At 42.1% G+C, this 19225-nt stretch overlaps 1 protein-coding gene across 1 annotated transcript in view; it reads right to left on the reverse strand.

Annotated features, from left to right (window-relative positions):
• The window catches only part of LOC138293911 (collagen alpha-2(XI) chain-like), a 195139-nt gene that overhangs the window by 27867 nt on the left and 148047 nt on the right, over positions 1-19225 (reverse strand). The window contains exons 8-10 of the mRNA XM_069233197.1: positions 16992-17048; positions 16038-16830; positions 13986-14092 (exon numbers count right to left, since the gene is read on the reverse strand). Coding sequence (XP_069089298.1) covers positions 13986-14092; positions 16038-16830; positions 16992-17048 — 957 coding nt within the window. The remainder of the gene's footprint in view (positions 1-13985; positions 14093-16037; positions 16831-16991; positions 17049-19225) is intronic.

A 19225-nucleotide genomic window follows, 5' to 3' on the forward strand; every position in this document is an offset into this window, starting at 1 on the left:
CACAATAGTTAAATCTACAGTGCGTATTTCTGAACAAGAAATGGAGTTTATCTAAAAAGCTATCTTCTAGCAAATGTGACTTATCCAATTGAAATTGTTCCAGATCCTGCACTAGAATTTCAATAGTGAATTGTAGTTGCATGGCTGCATTATTGGAGAAACAATCTGGAATATAAGTAACTCTACACCCCTCAAACTCTGGACTCCGGAAAAAAAACAACAATGAAGTGCTCATGTACCTCCCTGAAATACAACTCTAGAGACGAGAATCAGACTTAAGTGAATCAGGGTGAAATCAAAACGGTAACGCAATCCTAAATGCCTCAATGGCTGGAGGTACTTTAGGTTTATTAGGGAACCTCCTTGAATAGGAGTAGTAAAATAAACTGTGCAAACCTGAAATCACCTCATGCAATTAAAGCACCCAGCAAGGATGCTATTGCAATGAGATGATCATAAAGAAGTAGATCAAAAGTGACTGGGCCATGATAGGTAACAATTGAAGAAAATTAGAATTATGACCAACTCCCGTGTTGAGTTGAAAATGATGAAGCAATCCAAATGTAAAGGTCCTTCTAGAAAAAAGAACTACAAGTCAACCTGCAGGTGGCTGATGTTGAAATGAAAAAAGAGCACTTGATCCAACAAAATTGGATTCTTTTTATATGTTTGAAATTGCTAATGTGTTCTTGTAAAAAATAACTAATGAGGGTTTGCTATCCGTGAGCCAAGACATTATTACAGTTCTGTGATATCTATTTAAGATATTGTCATTAGGAAGGATTATTTTTTTAAGTAGATATTTAAAAAACACAGACATGGAATATTGTTGTGCCCATTTTCTTCCCCTTGAATTTCTTTTAACATCCCTGCCCCACCTTCGTCCCCCACTCTTTCCCAGCATACTCCCTCTGGTCCTCAATGACTGGAGCAGCATGTCTGCTTTTCGCTCCCAGCAACCATTCACTACTTTACCCTTCTTCCACCCCTGCACCTGGTGCCCTGAAGTTACAATCCTTATTTTGTTTGATGTAGTGTCTTGGAACTAGAAGTATTAAGACCCCGCTGCTAAGGAACAGGCTCAAAGAAAAGGTTTATGCAATCAATCTTGGAGGTGCTAAGGTGTGGCCTTTAACGGTTAGGGATATTGAAAACTTATTTGCATGGTGTACACTGAGGAATAAAGACGTTAAATATGAGCTCTGTGTGTGGCATGTTCTTGTGCATGCTCTCAGGCTCTGGAGGAGGTGACAGTGGGAGACGAGGATGGGATACGTGCCCCAAAGAAACAGAACTCCTCTCCCCGAGAGTTTACAAAAAAATAGCATATTGCTTGTGCATATGACACGTGCAAAGAAGCCTACAGTTGCTGTATGTGGAGTGCAAGCACCACTCCCGCCCATACGAGGCCTTTGAAGAAGTTGAAAGACTAGAAGAGAACTGCCATTGGAAAAGCCCACCTCGACTTGCCAGCCAGGCTAAGAAAAAAGAAGGTGCTTTACCACAACACAAAGCCATCAATCTTACAAAGAAAATACTAAAGGCAGTGACAAAACTGTACAAGACAGACAGTGACAACCAAATATAACTCTATAAGGCAGTGACAACCAGGTACAAGAATAAACATATACTCACCAGTGAAACAAACGGTCACAGATCCAGACAGACAAAACCACAGACATGTGCTGGAGAGGCTGATTTGTGGTAGCAAGTGGCATCTACTACATTCAAAGTCACATAGTGGGCCAGAAGTAATGAAAGCTGCTGAAACAGCACGAAGAAATGACTCAAACAAAACAGAAAGACTAAAGCAGAGACCAGAACAGACAAAAAACAGAAAACATACTCAACATTAAAAATGAAGAAGACTCCACAAAACCCTTGAGCTAGTCCAGCTAACCACACTTAGACACAAAGCCAGTACTTCCAGAAGGCATGGATTCAGGTGGATAACGAGTGCTGCATGAACAGCACATACTCCCAAAGTCAGGAGAAAGAGAGGTGAAGTACGCAGAAGTCACATTTCTAAAACCTCCACAGCTATTCGTTACCCCCAAAAAGCAGAACCTTGGTGCCAGATGGACCACATGGAAGGAGACTTTCGATGATTTCATACATGCCCTGGAAGAAGTAAGTGATGAGAAAATAGTTAAATACTTAAAGAATCTTGCTCATAATGCTGTGAAAGTAATAAAGAATAGCTCAGAAACTGAGACAATGTCATACCCTCAAATCAAAGAAGCTGAGGAAGCCAATTCAATCTGATGCTGAACGTCAACTATGAAAGGTACATTTTTAATCAAGCGAGACAACAAATTGGTAAGATGATGGATGGGTTTGTTGCTGGGCATGATGCACTCATCAAACATTGTAAATTTAGAGGATTGAATGATGAGGAAGGCATGCACCTAAGAGTCATTGATGATTGTTTGTCAGAGTCATTCCGAAGACTCATTTTGCAAGAGACACTCAGCTTAAAGAAAGTAATGATGGTTGCCAGAGCAAAGGAACAAGCAGATCAACAAGACACCAACATGGAAGCAGGAACAACAAAAAGTGAATCAGTATTGGTCATGACGAGTAGACCCAAGCACTGAGCAGACTCCCGTAAGCAGACGTCTCAACAGAAAGACTGTGCTTCTGATGTGGATTTTCATTTCCACATGAGGATAAATGTCCACCCACTGAACAAACGTGCAGGGGGTGTGGAAAGAGGAATCATTTCATAATGGTTTGCAAAGCAGAAGAGAAACCAGGTGCATCACTGCGGGGCAAGATAATGGATGACAGAAAATTCCCAAAGCATTCTCGCCATGCCCACATATACAAAAAGCAAGCTCAACTGTGAGAGATGAAAACCAAATGAGGTTGATCATCATCATAGTCACCTAGCACAAGTACCTCAACATCACCATTGAGCAACAGTGAAGAGAATGAATGTGCAATGATCATAAATAAAAAGGAGCAATGTGCACATGTGGACCTTGCCACCTCTAAAGAAGACAAACATATACAAAACACAAGTGAGTTAACAAAAGAAAAGAACTCATGTGGTCATTGCTGCATCAATTAACATCATGCCAGTCAAACAGTTTCACAGTCTGAAACCTGTACCGCGCCTTTAACCATCAAATATGAAAACGTATACAAGTATTGCTTCCAAACCATTTCAAAGTCAAGGACCATTCACAGGGACCTTGCAGCACAAGCAGATGTTTGTGCAGGCCCAAATCCATGTTCTTTAATTTACTCCATCTAGTGCATGTTTACTTAGTTCTGCAACTGCTGCTGACATAGGACTGGCATCAGTCAATTATCACCTACATTTGGAACCTGACTTTTGTGCATCAGTTCCCGTCCCTGTTCAATGGCCTAAAAAGGCTCAAGATGATGAAGGTGCAAGTCCACATCAACAAACAGATCTGACCTGTTGCACAGCAATACCGCAGGATAACATTTCATCTGCAAAAAACAGTCAAAAAGGAACAAGAAGCCCTGTTGAAACACAACATTATCAAGCGCTCTACTGGTCCCACACCCTGGGTCCTGCCCGTCGTGGCAGTGCTGAAAAAGGACAGAGGAGGTGTAGTATGAGAGAGAAAGGTATCCTGGCCACACATCGTGGATATGACCATGCAGCTGAATTAAGTCAAAGTCTGCTCCCATATTGACTTGAATAAAGGGTACAATCAACTCGAAAAGGAAGAAAATTGCAGGTACATTACCACTTCTTTTACTCAAGTTAGTTTGTTCAGATACAAAAGACTAAGCTCCAAGTGAGATTCTGTGGTGGGTTTATTTGGTTTATTTTGTAGCACTAATAAGCTAACACTTTGGCAAACATACACTTTACGAGTGGCATGCACATGACACATCACACGACACAACACACTAGAAGAACAAGTTACTTAAATTTGGTAACACCTTCTCTGGTAGAGACTCAATTTAGCTGCAGATTCCTTATCTAAGAATATTCCCAGGTGTCAGACTGAATCCTGAAAATTTTGAGGAGTACCTCTTCGTGCCGCCAAGTGGCACCAATTGGCTCCGTGGTAGCAATGTCTGTTTTGTCTTCATCGGATGTGACATGCACTGTTCCTAAATAGGAACCACCCCAGAACTTTGGTTTTACGTGACTCTTTCCATGCCAGAAGCATGGAACCATGTCAAAAGACTGATTAACTAGTAGGCAGAACTACAGACCTACAGGGACCTATTTAGGTAGTTAGACCAGTTAGCAGGAGAGGGGAAGTTGGGAAGGTCGGTAAGGAATCTGTGGCAAGATAGAGTCTCTACCAGAAAAGGCATTACCAAAGGTAAATACCATGTTCATCTGATAGAGACTTCTAGCTGAAGACTTCTTACCCTAGAATAGATACCAAAGCAATACCTCAACAGAGGTGGGTCTGTAAACTAATTCAAAAGGCCAGGGCACTCGTATGAAATAAGATAGGAGTCTGTACAGTTAGGTTCTTGGTCTTCGGAGAATCAATATATAATCCAAACAGAGTTAAAGTTCAGTGTCTTTATTCTTGTGTGAGGTTTTCATACATGTTTATTACATCAGAAAGATTTCATATGTGGTCATAACAACAACATCCAACAGCCAACACGTGTTTTGTCTCTGAGAAATTAATCTCATTGACTTCCTCAGGGCTGTAAGAAACATAATAATGAGCTTGGTCATAATCTGTAGTTATACATGATTATGGAAAATTAATACCTGGCACTAAAATCGTGGCCAAGTCCTTCAGAAGTACCGCGTGAGTGTCTAAAATCATCAAGTGACATTACCAAACGGAGCCACAGAGAAAAAACTGTGATTACAGACTACTACAAGTGATAAACTTGTTATTATTATAAATATCACCAAAAGTTTGATGTGCACGTGAAACGAAGTAGAAATTGAGAATTAGAAATAGGGATAAAGACTCCCACTAGATATGTGGTGATGAGAAACTGAAACTAAGGTTGAGAAATATACTCTTAATGACAGGGTGTCATTAGGAAAAAAGGAAACAGAAAGGCGTCATAACACCTAGGAAATTGGTAAGTGGGTGTGCTAAATTGAGCATTTGCAAGTGTGTCTGAATAAAGAAAAACGTACCAAAATATAAGTAAGGTGTTAACATGAATAAATGGCTTATCCTAATCAAGTAAAACTCTTCAAGATAATGTACGATCTGAAATAAAATGATTGTAAGTCATTAGGAGGAAGATAATGAGTAAGCTGAATTTAAAAGGAACTAACAAAAGGACTATCACGTACCAATAGAGAAAGAGTAGGGGGAATCACGTGACGGGGGAAAAACACTATTATCCCCGAGTCTTCGTGAGGGAGTACTCATAAGTCAGCACGAATGGATCCAAAATCTTTTACGGTGCGATCTAGAAGAGAAGATCGCTATACTAAGGAAGTAGTGACAAGCATAAGCAATATGGCATAAATCTAAAAGTAAGAGGTCACGTACCTATAAACAAAACAGTTCTTTTGGGTAAATTCTTGTGTTGGGGGGCGCTGTGTCTTGCTCCTGATAATTAAGCTGGTGTGTATGTAGAGAAAAAGGATGTGTAAGCCCTCCGTCTCATCTAAAACCAATGTAACAAAGATTATAATCATATGTTGCTTCTAAGTTGAGCAACCAGACTCAGCCCCCTCAAAATAAAGTGCAAAATACATAAGTTAACATTAATGTCACCTACCTAGAGGTATAAGGTATAGAAGAGACACAGAGTAAGGTCTCAGGAGTTTGTGTGAAACTCCTCGGCATGACGGGCAGTATGTTTGTTTGGTCCTTCTTTTATTCGATGATGAGAATCATCGGCTGGTCCGAAATAGAAAAAGGACAGAGTGTTGAAAAAAAAAGTGGGCGCCATCTTGGAGTGTGAAAGACACAACTAAAAGACAGTGTCCAACTAGGAGGATGAATTTGCTAAGCATTATCTAATGCGAATAATCTTAGGCGCTTACACAAATTGATAGAAAGACACTGAATAAGGTCTTACACGACACAGTGTAAGGTCTCAGGAGTGAGTGTAACATTTTTCGGCATGACGGGCAGTATGTTTGTTTGGTCCTTCTTTTAATCGATGATGAGAATCATCGGCTGGCCCAAAACAGAAAAAGGACAGAGTGTTAAAAGAAAAAATGGGCGCCATCTTGAAATTGCTATTCATTAATTAATGCGAACAGCCTTAGGCACTTACAAAATTGATAAAAAGACACTGAATAAGGTGTCACACGACACAGAGTAAGGTCTCAGGAGTGTGTATAAAATTCTTATACGGGCAGTATGTTTATTTGGTCCTTCTTTTAATCGATGAGGAGAATAATGTGACTTAGAAGTAATTTGTTCGAAGGGTCCCGAGAATAAGAGATGATACAAAATAGTAAAAACAAAATGTAACCAGCCAAGTAATCCTAAGTAGTCACCGTCCTAATTATTCGTTTCACGTGATCATCAAAGATTGGTGATACTTACCAATAAAGTGTGAATTCATATGTAATGTAAATACTGTAATAATAGTAACACTTCACATTTGAACAGAGTTCACCATCTTAGCACCAGAATTAAACTGGGCATATTCTTCCATATTAGGTAGTGTTGTATACTATGTTGATAGAGTTTGACAGTAATGATTAAGTTCATACTTGGACATACACTGTACAAATTATACGTTTTTATGATAGTAAAATTCATCACCTAGGAAGTACTCCATTTCATAATTTGTGCTAAGACCTTCCTCCACTGCTCTTAATTTGAGGATCCAAGTACATTCCCGTCTTCTAAGGTGTAATTCTCTATTCCCTCCTCATGGGTCTTTGGATATATTCTTAAACCCATGAAATTCAAAGCTTTTGGTTAGGCCCTGGGCCGGGCATTGATTGATGTGTATTGCCACAGGATACCGACTGTCATTTTGTCTCACTGCTTGATAGTGTTCGCTCATTCTTATTTTGAAGGATGTTATAGTGCTGCCTACATAGTATTTGCTGCACTTGCAAATGATCATGTAAATTATGTAATTGCTGTTACATGTAATGTGAGAGGTGATGGGAAATCGATCACCAATCTGATTATGAAAGGTAGAGATCCCCGTTCTTGCCTATCTACACATTCCACATTGCCCACATTTATAGAATCCCTTACTGCGGCCAGTGAGCCAATCTTCGTGGTGTTGTTTACTAGGGTAGCTAGGACATAATGTATTCTTAAGAGTTCTGCCACAATGGAATGTAAGAAGTGGAGTATCTGAAATGAAACTTCTTAGAGTTGTATCCGCTCGTAATATCGCCAATGCCTTGTCATACCTTTGCGTAGTATTGAGGTGGCTTGTAAATAGTCAGCTACTCAACCAATGTTACTATTAAATATTCTAGATTTTTGTTTGAGAGTGTCACTTCTTGAAATGTTTAAAATCCTATTACGGGCTTGCTTAAGAATACATGGTTGGTATCCCCGTTGCTTAAATCTGTGCTCCATATCATTGATGCATTCAAAGAAATCAGTGACCAAGCTACAGTTGCGTCTAGCTCGGACCATTTCACCAAACGGAATCGCATCAATCTGATGCCTGGGATTTGAGCTTGTTGCATGTAGCATTGCATTGCATGCCGTGGTTTTCTTATAAAGACGGCTTACAATCTTGTTATTGTGGATGAATAATTCAACATCAAGAAAGGGAATACTCTTATAACTGTGCTCCAAAGTAAAAGCAATGTTGAGGTCATTAGAGTTAAGGTATTCTATAAAACTGTTCAGTTTGGGTATGTCCCCCGTCCAGATCATGATACAGTCATCAATGTAGCGACCACAAAATAATATGTCCATGTTCCATGTGTTCCCTTTCGAGCTCCAGATCACGTTATGTTCAAAATAACCCATGAAGAGGTTGGCGTAAGCTGGTGAAAATCTGGATCCCATAGCAACTCCACGTTTCTGACGAAACCATTCTTTTTTTAAAAAGGAAGAAGATATTGTTCAAAATAATGTCAATCATCTTTAGCAGCATCATGGTGTGGTTATATAGGCTAGCTGATCTGTTATTAAGAAAATGACACACAGCCTGTAGTCCTAAGGTATGTCTGATGCTAGTGTAGAGGGAAGTCACATCCAGGGTCATCCCTGGTTCACAATTGATATCAGTGAGGATACTTAAGATGTGTTTGGTGTCTTTAATGTATGAAGGAAGATTTATCACATATGTTTGTAAACAAATATCCACATATTCAGAGATTCTTTCAGTGGGACCACCCATACCTGACACTATCGGTCTACCTGGGGGACGACGTGGATTTTTGTGAATCTTTGGTAAAGTATACAGGCATGGGTGTATTGGTCTAAAGACACGTAGGTAAGTGTATTCATCCTCATTAATTAAGTGTTCATCAAAACTGTCTGTAAACTAGTGCACACCAAAAAGTCCTGGGGTACCGAACAGGGAAAGTGCCCATCTCAACAGATCTGACTGTCCAGGCACTAATGCTTAGTGAACGTGTGCAGAAATGCCCATGTAACTGCCTGACAGATGTCCAGGTCATGGACTCTTTAAAATACCACAGAGGTTGCAACCTTGGCTCAAGTGGAATGAGTGCACAAGCCCTCCGGGTGTTGCTTCTTGGCCAATGTGTAGCAAGCTTGTATGCAGAAAACTAACCATTATGAGATGGTCCTTTTCGGCACAGCTTTTCCATTGTTTGTCCGAAGTTCCCAGCAAAGTCAACCCAGACCTCTTTAGTAGGGCCAATGTAGAAACAACAACGCTCCATTTGGGTCCAGGCAGTGGAACCTCTCCTCTTCTTTGTGAGGGCGAGGCGGAGCAAAGAAGGCAAGTAGGGTAATATTCTGACCTACATAAAAAAGGTGACACTGCGTTTGGGAGAAATAAGGCACTAGTTCTAAGGACCAGTTGGTCTGGATAGAATGTTGTGTAGGAGAATTCATAGACACAGTTTGCTGGCCCTCCTAGCTGATGTTATAGCCACACAAAAATTACATTGTAATGGTGCATAAAGGAGTGGAAAATGATAAAAAATCAAGACCAGATTGAGGTCCCACTGGGGCATAATGAATAGTCTTGGTGAGCTTAAGTGCTGGAGTCCCTTTAGAAAGTGAGTCACAATGGGTGTCTTGAACAAAGAAGGTTGGATTGCACCCACAAGAACATTGAATGGCTGAAAAATACCCTTTGACAGTACCCAGAGCAAAGCCCTTCTGGCCTGGAGAAAGAATAAACAACAAAACGTGGGCTAAGAGTGCAGAAAGAAGGTCAACAATCTTGAAGGCACACCATGTTACAAATTTGTCCCAATAGCAACAGCAGGAGTATACTGTTTTGGTTGAGGGATGCCTTGCTGCCAGAACAGCTTTGTAGAATTTGAGGAGAAAGTCAAAATCTGTCACTGCTCAAACTGCAAACATGAAGGCAGAGCATGTACAGATTTTTGGTTTGTTGCCACAAAGATCCTCCGAAGGGGCAGCCTGATCAGGGGCTTGGGGGGGAGGCAATGCTCATGCTCAGGAGTTCTGGATGTCAAGCTCTCTGTTTCTAATCCCAAGCCACAAGAATGATTTCAGCCTGCTAGTTCCTGATCTTCTTGTGAACTCTGAGCAAGAATATTATCAGTGGAAAGGTGTACAGGAGGCCAGTGTTCGGCTCAAGACGAAAGGCATCTCTGAGTAAGAGCCATCTAAGAAACTCTAGTGTGCAGAACTGCTGACATTGCATGTTTTTGACAGTAGTGAACAGATCTAACCAAGATTCTCCCCATTCTCTTAAGAGACCTTACACCACCTGGGGGTGGAGATGCCATTTGTCATCTGCTAGGCATCAACAGCTGAGTTTGTCCATTCTGGCATTCAGGGAAACCTCCAGGTCTTCAAACACCAGGGAAGCACCTTGATGTTTCAGCAATGTCCAGATATGCTGGGCCTCTTGACGCAGCTGCAGTACCACATAGCGGTGGTGCTGTCTGTGCACACCTGCACCAACACCTGCACCATACTTCTCTTGATCAAATGAAGAAAGGCTTTCAATGCTAGCCAGATGACCTGCTGCTCCAACAAGTTGATGTGGAGCCTGGACTCTGCAGGAGACCGGAGTCCCCTGATCTCCATCTCTCCCAGATGACTACCACAGCCAAGTAGTGACACATCTGTCACAACAGTCAGCTCTTGTTGGGGAAGGGACACGGGTCTGACGCTGACCCTTTTGAGGTGCGTTATCTACCACTGCAGGGCTTATGCAGTTTCCTCTGAGATCTGGACCAGGTCAGAGAGATTGCCCTGAACCTGCGCCCACAAGGACTTTAGGTCTCACTGCAGAGCCCGCTTATCCCAATGAGCAGGTGTCACTAGCAGGATGCAGGAGGCCAAGAGGCCTAACATCCTAAGAGTCACCCTCACCGAAATCCAGGAAAGAGGCTCAGACATCTAAATCATAGCTTGAATATCCAGAACTCATCACTTTGGAGGAAAGGCCTCAAACAGCACTGTGTCTAGAACAGGCCGGATGAAAGAAAAAGTATAGTGTGACCTGGGCACGAAGATGTTGAACCCCAACAACTGCAGGATGTTTGCTATAGTCTGGAGATGTGAGACAACCACCTGGGTTGAGCACGCTTGCAACACCCAGTCATCCAGGTAGGGAAAGACTGGAAACTCTGTGCTGCGATCACTGCCATCACCTTGGTGAACACCCAAGGGGAGCTGGTTAGGCCAAAGGGGAGCACAGCAAACTGATAATGCTCATGGCCCACTGTGAATGACAGGTGATACCTGTGGACTGGGAGGACGAGTATGTGAATCTAGGCATCCTACAAGTCCAGCGCTACTGACGAGTTTCCAGGGTCGACTGTAGTCAGAACCTGAGCCAATATGAGCATCTTGAACTTCTCCTTCTTCAGGAAGCTTTTCAGAGGGTGCAAAAAGCATTCAAAAAGCTTCAAAGAGCATTTGCATAGCACCCTGGCATGGTACTCCTCACTAGTCTTGGAGTGACTTCCCCACTGCAAGCACCACAGACAAACCAAGTGTGGGTTTGTCACAGACATCTGCCTCTGACAGGCACCACAGGGTTTGAAGCCTGCTGTTTTTTTAAAGGTCATCGCTAGCACACCAAGGGGCAGGCGCAGAAAAATATCTTTGATAAAACATTGAAAAAGGTCGGTCACAAAATTGACTGAGGGCATCTCTCTCTGGATCTGTGCTGCCTGGCACAGAAAGAAAAGAACTGATGTCAGCGCACTGGTGTGGCGTCTATATAGACACCATGCATGTCACTTCAAGCGCAGATGATGCAGACCCCGCTCTACTAGTATGCACAGGTACTGCTTCAGAATTTTTAGATTCAGTCTGATGCCTGGGGATAATGTAAGGTAAGGTATCTGCAGCTGGAAGTCTCTGTCAGATAGGCTCAACATGGTTTCAAACCCACAGGTTTTTAGGAGACAATTCCTAACGTACACTTGGACCAAAATGTAAAAATCTTTGACAAAAAGCTCAAAAAGGCAGCCAAAAAACCACTGAGGTAGCTCTTCTGGATCTGCACTGGTGGCGCGGAAAGAAAAGAAATAATGCGGGTGACTCCTGTATAGGCATTGTGCATGTCACAACCGGCGCAGACAATGCCAACAACTGGCTGCACACAGAGGTACTGCTCAAGATTTTCCTGATCCAGTTTGATACCTGGGGAATAATCTAAGGTAAGGAATCTGTGGCTAGAAGTCCCTGTTAGGAAGACAGAATTAAAGTGGTTCCAGAAAATTATGCAGGGATTGGGCCAAAAATGATCCAGCCAAAGATTCAGAGCACTACATAAGGTGATATTTATAATTAATCAGGTGCATACCAAATATTATTGTGTGAGTGTATCAAGGGAGATGAACTATAACAGAAGGAATAGTGGTTTTAAAACAATAATAGACATTTATAAAAGAACTAGATACATTATCATTGAGAACAGATCTGAGGAGTTTGCTTTGAGCAATGATACAGAGGTGAGATCAATGAATAAAGCCAAAAATACAGCAACAGGGTTATTAGTAAGCATTAATAGAATTCAGGCTCAAGCGGCTACAAATGTTATTATATATAAATGAAAAAAGAACAGATGATGGACGGAATGCTGATGCTGAACAATGCAAACATTTACCCTCAAGCTAGCCTGGCTGATGAAGGGTGATACCCGGTCACTGGTTCCAGGATGCTTATTTCCAGTCCAGGGAGGACCTGGCATGGCAGTTCGGGCTGGACTGCTCAAAAGGGGAGAAGGGCCAATATTGATATGCATATGGCTGGGTTCAAACTGGGGTGACATGGTGAGCAAAAGAATGTTAATGCAAATGTATTAATTAGAAATTATTAATGCATGCATATGTCATAAAATGAGTAGAAAAATTAAAAATGCAGAAAATAATGTGCACGTTTAAACTTCTGACCACGGAGTGTGGCCGCCAATGTTAACGAAAATATTAAAAAGAAGACTAACTTATACATAAATTATGAAAATGTAATAAAAATAATGTAGTAATGTGACATATTGAAAGATATAGCCTATGTTTTATTAACTATGTGCCTTAACTTAGCAATTGTCTGGGCCTAGTCTTACCAGGCCTCATCGCAGAAGCTGTGTTCTAATGGTAAAATATAAAACGTTAATGAAGCTGAACTAACCGTGAACTGCCCATTGTTTAATAAAAACTGCTTAGCAAGGAGCCTTCATATGAACTGATGGACAGGAGATGGTAGAATTTAAATTGTAACAACTGTCGTGTAAGTTGAACAGGGTGTACTTTCCCAGGACTTGAACAATGAAGACACTGACTGGAAAAGAAGATGCAACATTTTGGATACCTGACGAGCCGGATGATGAGTACATCACAAGGCAAACCAATAAACAGTCTGAGAACCATGAAATATTAGAATCTATAAATTTGGTGTGTTTTATTCATTGGCTATGTAAATAGTGTACAACTAATTGACCAATTAGGAAGTAGGGGACAGTCTGGGTGATTTTGCTATAACATTGTGACAGAGGGAAATGGCTTCAGATAGATGGATAGGGAGAGGAGAGCAGACCTTTATCGACATTTCAGAGGTGACTCGATATTCTGTCATTGGGCTCGACTCTCTGACTGAGACCCTGATGCAATGCTGATCAACTGATGACCTGAGGACGAAGGCTGATTCTGTTGCTGACCCATACCGAGGATAGGTAGAGATGACAATGTGACTGTATTGCATTGCTTTTCTTTTCTAGGTACCAACTGTGCTGTCTATGTAGTATTCCTTAGTTAGATGTTTTTCTTCAAATTCGTGTTCTAAAATGTTTTTCCATGATGCCCCACATGCTAATGCCAATCTGGGTTAGATAAGGGATCTTATACACGACAGTACTTGACATGACGTTTGACAATTGATTGACGGACAAATTCCGATAAACATATGCTACTAACTGGGTTATTGGGATTGATCTTCTTGTTGATTTGTGCTAATTCTCTAGAATGTATTTTGATGCAAGCTTTGATTAGATTATGTTCATGGGATCTTTTGATTGACTAGTTGTGGTTTATTGAGTTGAATAAAGTTTGAATTAATTTCATGACTAAGTATTGTAACCAAAGGGCAATAAAACTACTAAACGTATATTTTGAGGTGCGGTTATTCATGACTGAAAGTTCATGGTGTGTCTATCATTTAGTGTTCTTGATTAATTGTTAATGCTTTGACAATGTTATTGAAACTGAGCATTTGATTATTATGTACACTTGTCTCAGTGTGGCTAGGATACTCCATGCAAATCAAAAGGTTCATCGACCTATACGCCTCACCTTGTAAGTTTACTTATTAAGGACTGACACGCTAACAAGAACATTGGATTTAACGGAGATCTGTGACTGGGGAAGAGTGTTTGAAAAGTCTCAGCACTCCATCCATCATCCTTTTGTTATTATAGATAGCATGAAGTGAGACTGAGACACTCACCTGTGATGAAAGAGGAGACACACAGGTGGCACCACCAGCAGTGAAGTTGCAGAGCACTCTCAGTGCATCAAACGGAGCCCCCTGGTTTGGGTCAATAAAGTAGTAGCCTGTGGGATTACATGGAATTAGCCAAGAAGCAACATAGCTTACCACACGCATGCATGTATAGCATGCACACTCACAGGGCAATCAAACACAAACACAGCAAGCTGTAAATGGAAGAAAAAGAGAAGGAATATCAAAGGACAGTGCAAGTGAGAAAGAAAGTCACAGGTAGGAGTGATTCACCTCACACTTGAGGCAGACTCATAAATTACACAATCACACAAAAGGTGGGGCGGGACCTTGTTCCACACCAGACAAACTCTGCTTAGTCTTGCTCTAGACCCTTGGCCTTATAATCTAAACATTGTGTTTATCGATGGAAAGCCTCACCCACCTAATAGTGGCATGTTTTATCATAGGCCAGACCACCCTGTTGAGTTAAGATGATACTAGCTTGGCAGTCTCAATCGTAGTCCCAGATGAGACCAAGCTCCTTGTGGGCCAAGGAGATCAGAATAAGGTATATTATAGTAAGTAGGAAACCAGTGATGACACTAATAGAAATTAAAACTACCTCCGGGCCTATCCAAAGGTCCGGGCAGGATGCTATGCTGTGGAGAGAGGGTTGGTGGGGTATCAATGATCTTAAATGAATCAATACGCCCTTTAAAATGCCAAAATGTTTTGGCCTGTTCAAAGGTACCTGTCTGGATTTTTTTTTCTCAGAACAGGGATCCCATGGCCTTTGTCAGGGCATAATCATAGTCCAAATCCCTACTGTCCGTTACGTGTTCAGTCATCCATGCAACAAGGTAAGACTACTTTTTACCTGGTCCTCTATGCGACTCTTTAAAAAGTAGATCACAAGGGAGAATCAATTGATTGAAATTATTTTTCACAGTAAAAAGCAGATCATGTGTCATGTAGAACAGCACCACTAGTGATTCAAACAGTGTACAAAAAACAAACACAGCACATGGTGTACACAATTGTGGTCTACCTACTATTTAAAACACAGTGCTGGCACCATTAAGTGTTTGCACTGCAGTCAACTTCTTGAATGCATCTTTAACAATGCACTTACCCTGAAACTGTCAGGGGAAGGTCTCTTTCGTCACTAGGAGGAGGGGGGGTCTCACTTATTGTCACAACTGGGGATCTGAATATGTTCAAAAGAGCATTAAGTTTGACAAGCTTATACTCCTTAGGGATAGGCTTAGAAACACATCAGGAAAGTCCCGAAACAACCTGTTTAATACCTATGCTGACCACTATAGGTCAAACCAAGGTACTCGCTTCCTAACAAACTATAGGTCCTATTGTATCCTAGGATGACCTATGTGCATATCATAATATTGAACGATAACTTCATGTTAATTTGTTGCCTTACACTATGTATAGAGCTACTCTTCCCATTCCATAAAACTATCAATTGACAGGTTTTCCTTAACCTTGTGCCATGAGATGCACCTCACCAGTATCCTCAGTTAATCATCACACCACATGCCCGAGTAGCGTGTCCATATGTGCTCTTTTATTTACACCCTAAGGTTCAGTCACACCACACAAGCCAAACCCTTCTCACCCATTTTCCTCACATGAGTAACACATGATGTAGAAGCTAGTAATTCTCAAGAGCCAGCCTCAAGTTCTCCAATTACAATATGTTGTTTTTTGCGTATTCACTGGCTCATAATCAAAAGGCAAGTGGGTGGCTAAACACACTCCCTCACTGCTGTTTTCCATACACGAACCCTGTGAATCATTACCATTGCTGTGGGTTCTTCATACTGTAGTAGAGCCCAATTCACATTTAATTTCACTCATACATAGCCTGTCAATTGCAAGCTCATCAATATCTCACACATTCATTGGCTCACACTCACTCCAGTGACAGTTCCATCAGAAAAAAAGAGAGCGGGAACTCGTAAGTTACACAGGGTGCAATCACAGTACAGTTCTCATGCACTCGATCATCCCATAAACACCTAAACATTTCTGATATACCATCTGTTAAGTTCATGTTGGCAAGCTGTAGCTCGGCGCATGTGGTGGCTGGGTTTTCCTTTGTTCCTAAGGAGAACCACAGCGAAGAAAAAGATGCCTGATCCATCTTCAATAAGGAATGATTGTTTGAGGATGGACCCATTGATGAAAATGTTCCATGTGTTGGCCTCTCAGGTGGTTGTTGGTGCTGTACTCCTCTACTTTGGAGTTTCGGCATTGGCGTTATTTCCCTTCTCTTGATTGGGGGTTGGAGAGGTTTCACAGTGCTTACTGATCTCATACATAGCTCTGTTTTCTTTCTTTGATGGTAAGTTGATTTCTTCCTCTGTTTATGTATGTTCCTTTGCACTGGCTCCTCCGTCTCTGCAAGTTTCGGGACAGACCGCTTCACCTGTGTAACCTTTCTTTGTAACAGTCTCCAGCCAGATTCCTTCAAGACTACTGACCCTTGCATCGGGGTGGATCCTTTTTTCCATGTTGTGTTTTTCCTTTGTGCTGGTTTTTGCCTGGATTTTCTCTTCAGGGCAGACTTGGCCCTATGTCTTGATGATTCCCTCTGAGATGTTTGTTGGGCTAATTTAGGCTGCAGAATATGATCCTTTACCTTGTGATCTGAAAAGGATTTTCTCTTTGGTATTGGCTCTTTCTCTTGCAATCGGGATTTACTTCTAACTTCTGATTCCCTTGTCCATGCTGGTTTCTTGGTGGGTTGTTTACTCCCTGAAACATCTTTCCGTAATTTTGTCCTCATTAATTGCTCCTCTTTCGGCATCAACCTTGACTTCACATTTTCCTACAAAAGAAACAACAACATTTAGCATTTTCCAGGACACAGTAAAAAGTGCTCTGCACATGTGGGCATTCTGTCCCCACCGAATGATCCTCAACTAGTTTACCAATCTCAAATTCTCCTCATAGATTTTCCACAATTAAGCAGGAGTCACTGAAAACCACCTTTTCTTGTCCTGTCTGCCTTCTTCCTCCTGGAGTGCCTGGTGACCCGGGTGGACCCTGTAAGAACGAAATAAAAAGTTATATCACCAAGAATCCTCAAGGAAGGTTCTGAGTTGCTCAATTTAAGTAAAATTCCAGGTTTCATGAGTATACTACCACAGTGCTTCAAGAAGGGAAGATGAGGGCTACCCAACACTCCACAAAGGTCAAGAATGCCCAAGTTTAAACAAATACTCTGTAGCTCTCAACACACATAGGGGGTCATTCTGACCCTGGCGGTCCGAGACCGCCAGGGCCATAATGACTGAAAGCACCGCCAACAGGCTAGCGGTGCTTTCATCCCTATTCTGACTGCGGCGGTAGAGGTTTTCCGCCATTTCTGCCCCGGCGGTGATAATCCGCCAGGGCAGCGCTGCAAGCAGCGCTGCCCTGGGGATTCTGACCCCCTTACCGCCAGCCTGTTTCTGGCGGTTTTCACCGCCAGGAAGAGGCTGGCGGTAAGGGGTGTCCTGGGGCCCCTGGGGGCCCCTGCACTGCCCATGCCACTAGCATGGGCAGTGCAGGGGCCCCCTAACAGGGCCCCGGCCAGCTTTTCACTGTCTGCATAGCAGACAGGGAAAAGCGCGACGGGTGCAACTGCACCCGACGTACGGCCGCAACACCGCCGGCTCCATTCGGAGCCGGCTCCTGTGTTGCGGCCTCATTCCAGCTGGGCCGCCGGGCGCAAACTTGGTTTGCGCCCGCCGGCCCAGCGGGAATGTTGGAATGGGGGCCACGTGAGTGCGGCCGCATTGGCGGCCGCATGGCGGTTTCCGCCTCGCCGCCCGCCAAGGTCGGAATGACCCCCATAGTGTTCTAAGGAGAACAGTTCCCGTCATTGTTGGTATCCCAGTTCTTCTTTATTCAGATGTTTTACCGTAGCTACACAGTTGTTTCATCCTAGCCAACACAGTTCATTAACAAACTTTGTCAGGGCTATACAATTCTGTGTGCAAACCATGCAAACTCTCAGGCTATATACTGCTCTCCAATATAAAGACAAATCAATAGGTCTATGTTCAGATTTCGTAAGTCGGTAAGCTTACTAAAGCTTATGTGGCAAAAAATATACACCCAGCTCCACAGAAGGGGCAGACTTCTACAAACGTTATCAAGGGCACTACTGTGAGTGCAGCTGGATTTGAGCTAACTCCTTTTATAAGCGTAACAACAAATAAAAAGTTATGCCAGGCTTTCCTAAAAGCACATTTACTGATAACAGGATTTGGCAGGTAATCAGTGAATCATTGAAGAGTACATTTGCCCATCTCAATACTGCATTACACAATTGCATACATTGCACATACTTACAATTTCAGCAACACAGAACTAAATGATGTAGGTTGTTAATCACATCTTTAGTAAGTGTCAAGGCTCAGATTACAACTGAGGTCTTTAGATTCTGAGCTTAGCTATTTAACTACTATGTCACAGCACACACATGATGATTTTCCTATACAAAGAAGGGACACAGACTTGCACTTTTAAATCAAGAGAGAATATAACCTGGAATATGATTATCTTGTGTTACAGTAATTATTTTAAATCCATAAGGACTAATCATATTCAAAATAGCAATTGGCTGAGTAAGGTGATGCAGTAGTTGCCACTGACATTAAGGAACATCATTTTTTCCACGCAATCTCAGTTAGTAGAGATGTTCTACCTATAAATAATGGAATGCTGAATGCCTGCTACCCCCAAAGGAGGCTGTGCAAGACAGGGAGGCTTCAACAGGGCAATGCAGGTGCCTCTGAAAGGACAATGACTGAGCATATTAGAATGAAAAGGAACAGCCCCTTACATATTAGCAATCACTGGTACCGCCATTAAGTCTTAGTTGTGACACCAGGACTCAGGCTTATTGGCTTTGCCAGTGTTTCTTTTTGGTTTCGCTTTAGTTTTTAGAAATATCCTCATAAGATGGTTGTCCAGGCATGTGTGTGAATGGCTGAGATCTTGAAATAGATTTTCTTCGCTTTTGAAAAAACACATTCCAAGGTAGCTTCCACGTGTTCTCATACATGGACAACTATCTTGGGTGTTGTAAAAAACATTTAAAGATGCCCATCACAGTTTGACATTGATCAAAGAAAAGGGGAGCTCATGTGCACAATTGGGAGGATTACTGCTTAAATATAGAGCAGGGTAGGGGTGGAGGGAAAGGGAGAGCAAGGACAAGGGATATAAGAAAA

This window comes from Pleurodeles waltl, chromosome 4_2, assembly GCF_031143425.1.
Source record: "Pleurodeles waltl isolate 20211129_DDA chromosome 4_2, aPleWal1.hap1.20221129, whole genome shotgun sequence".
Taxonomy (NCBI): Eukaryota; Metazoa; Chordata; class Amphibia; order Caudata; family Salamandridae; genus Pleurodeles; species Pleurodeles waltl.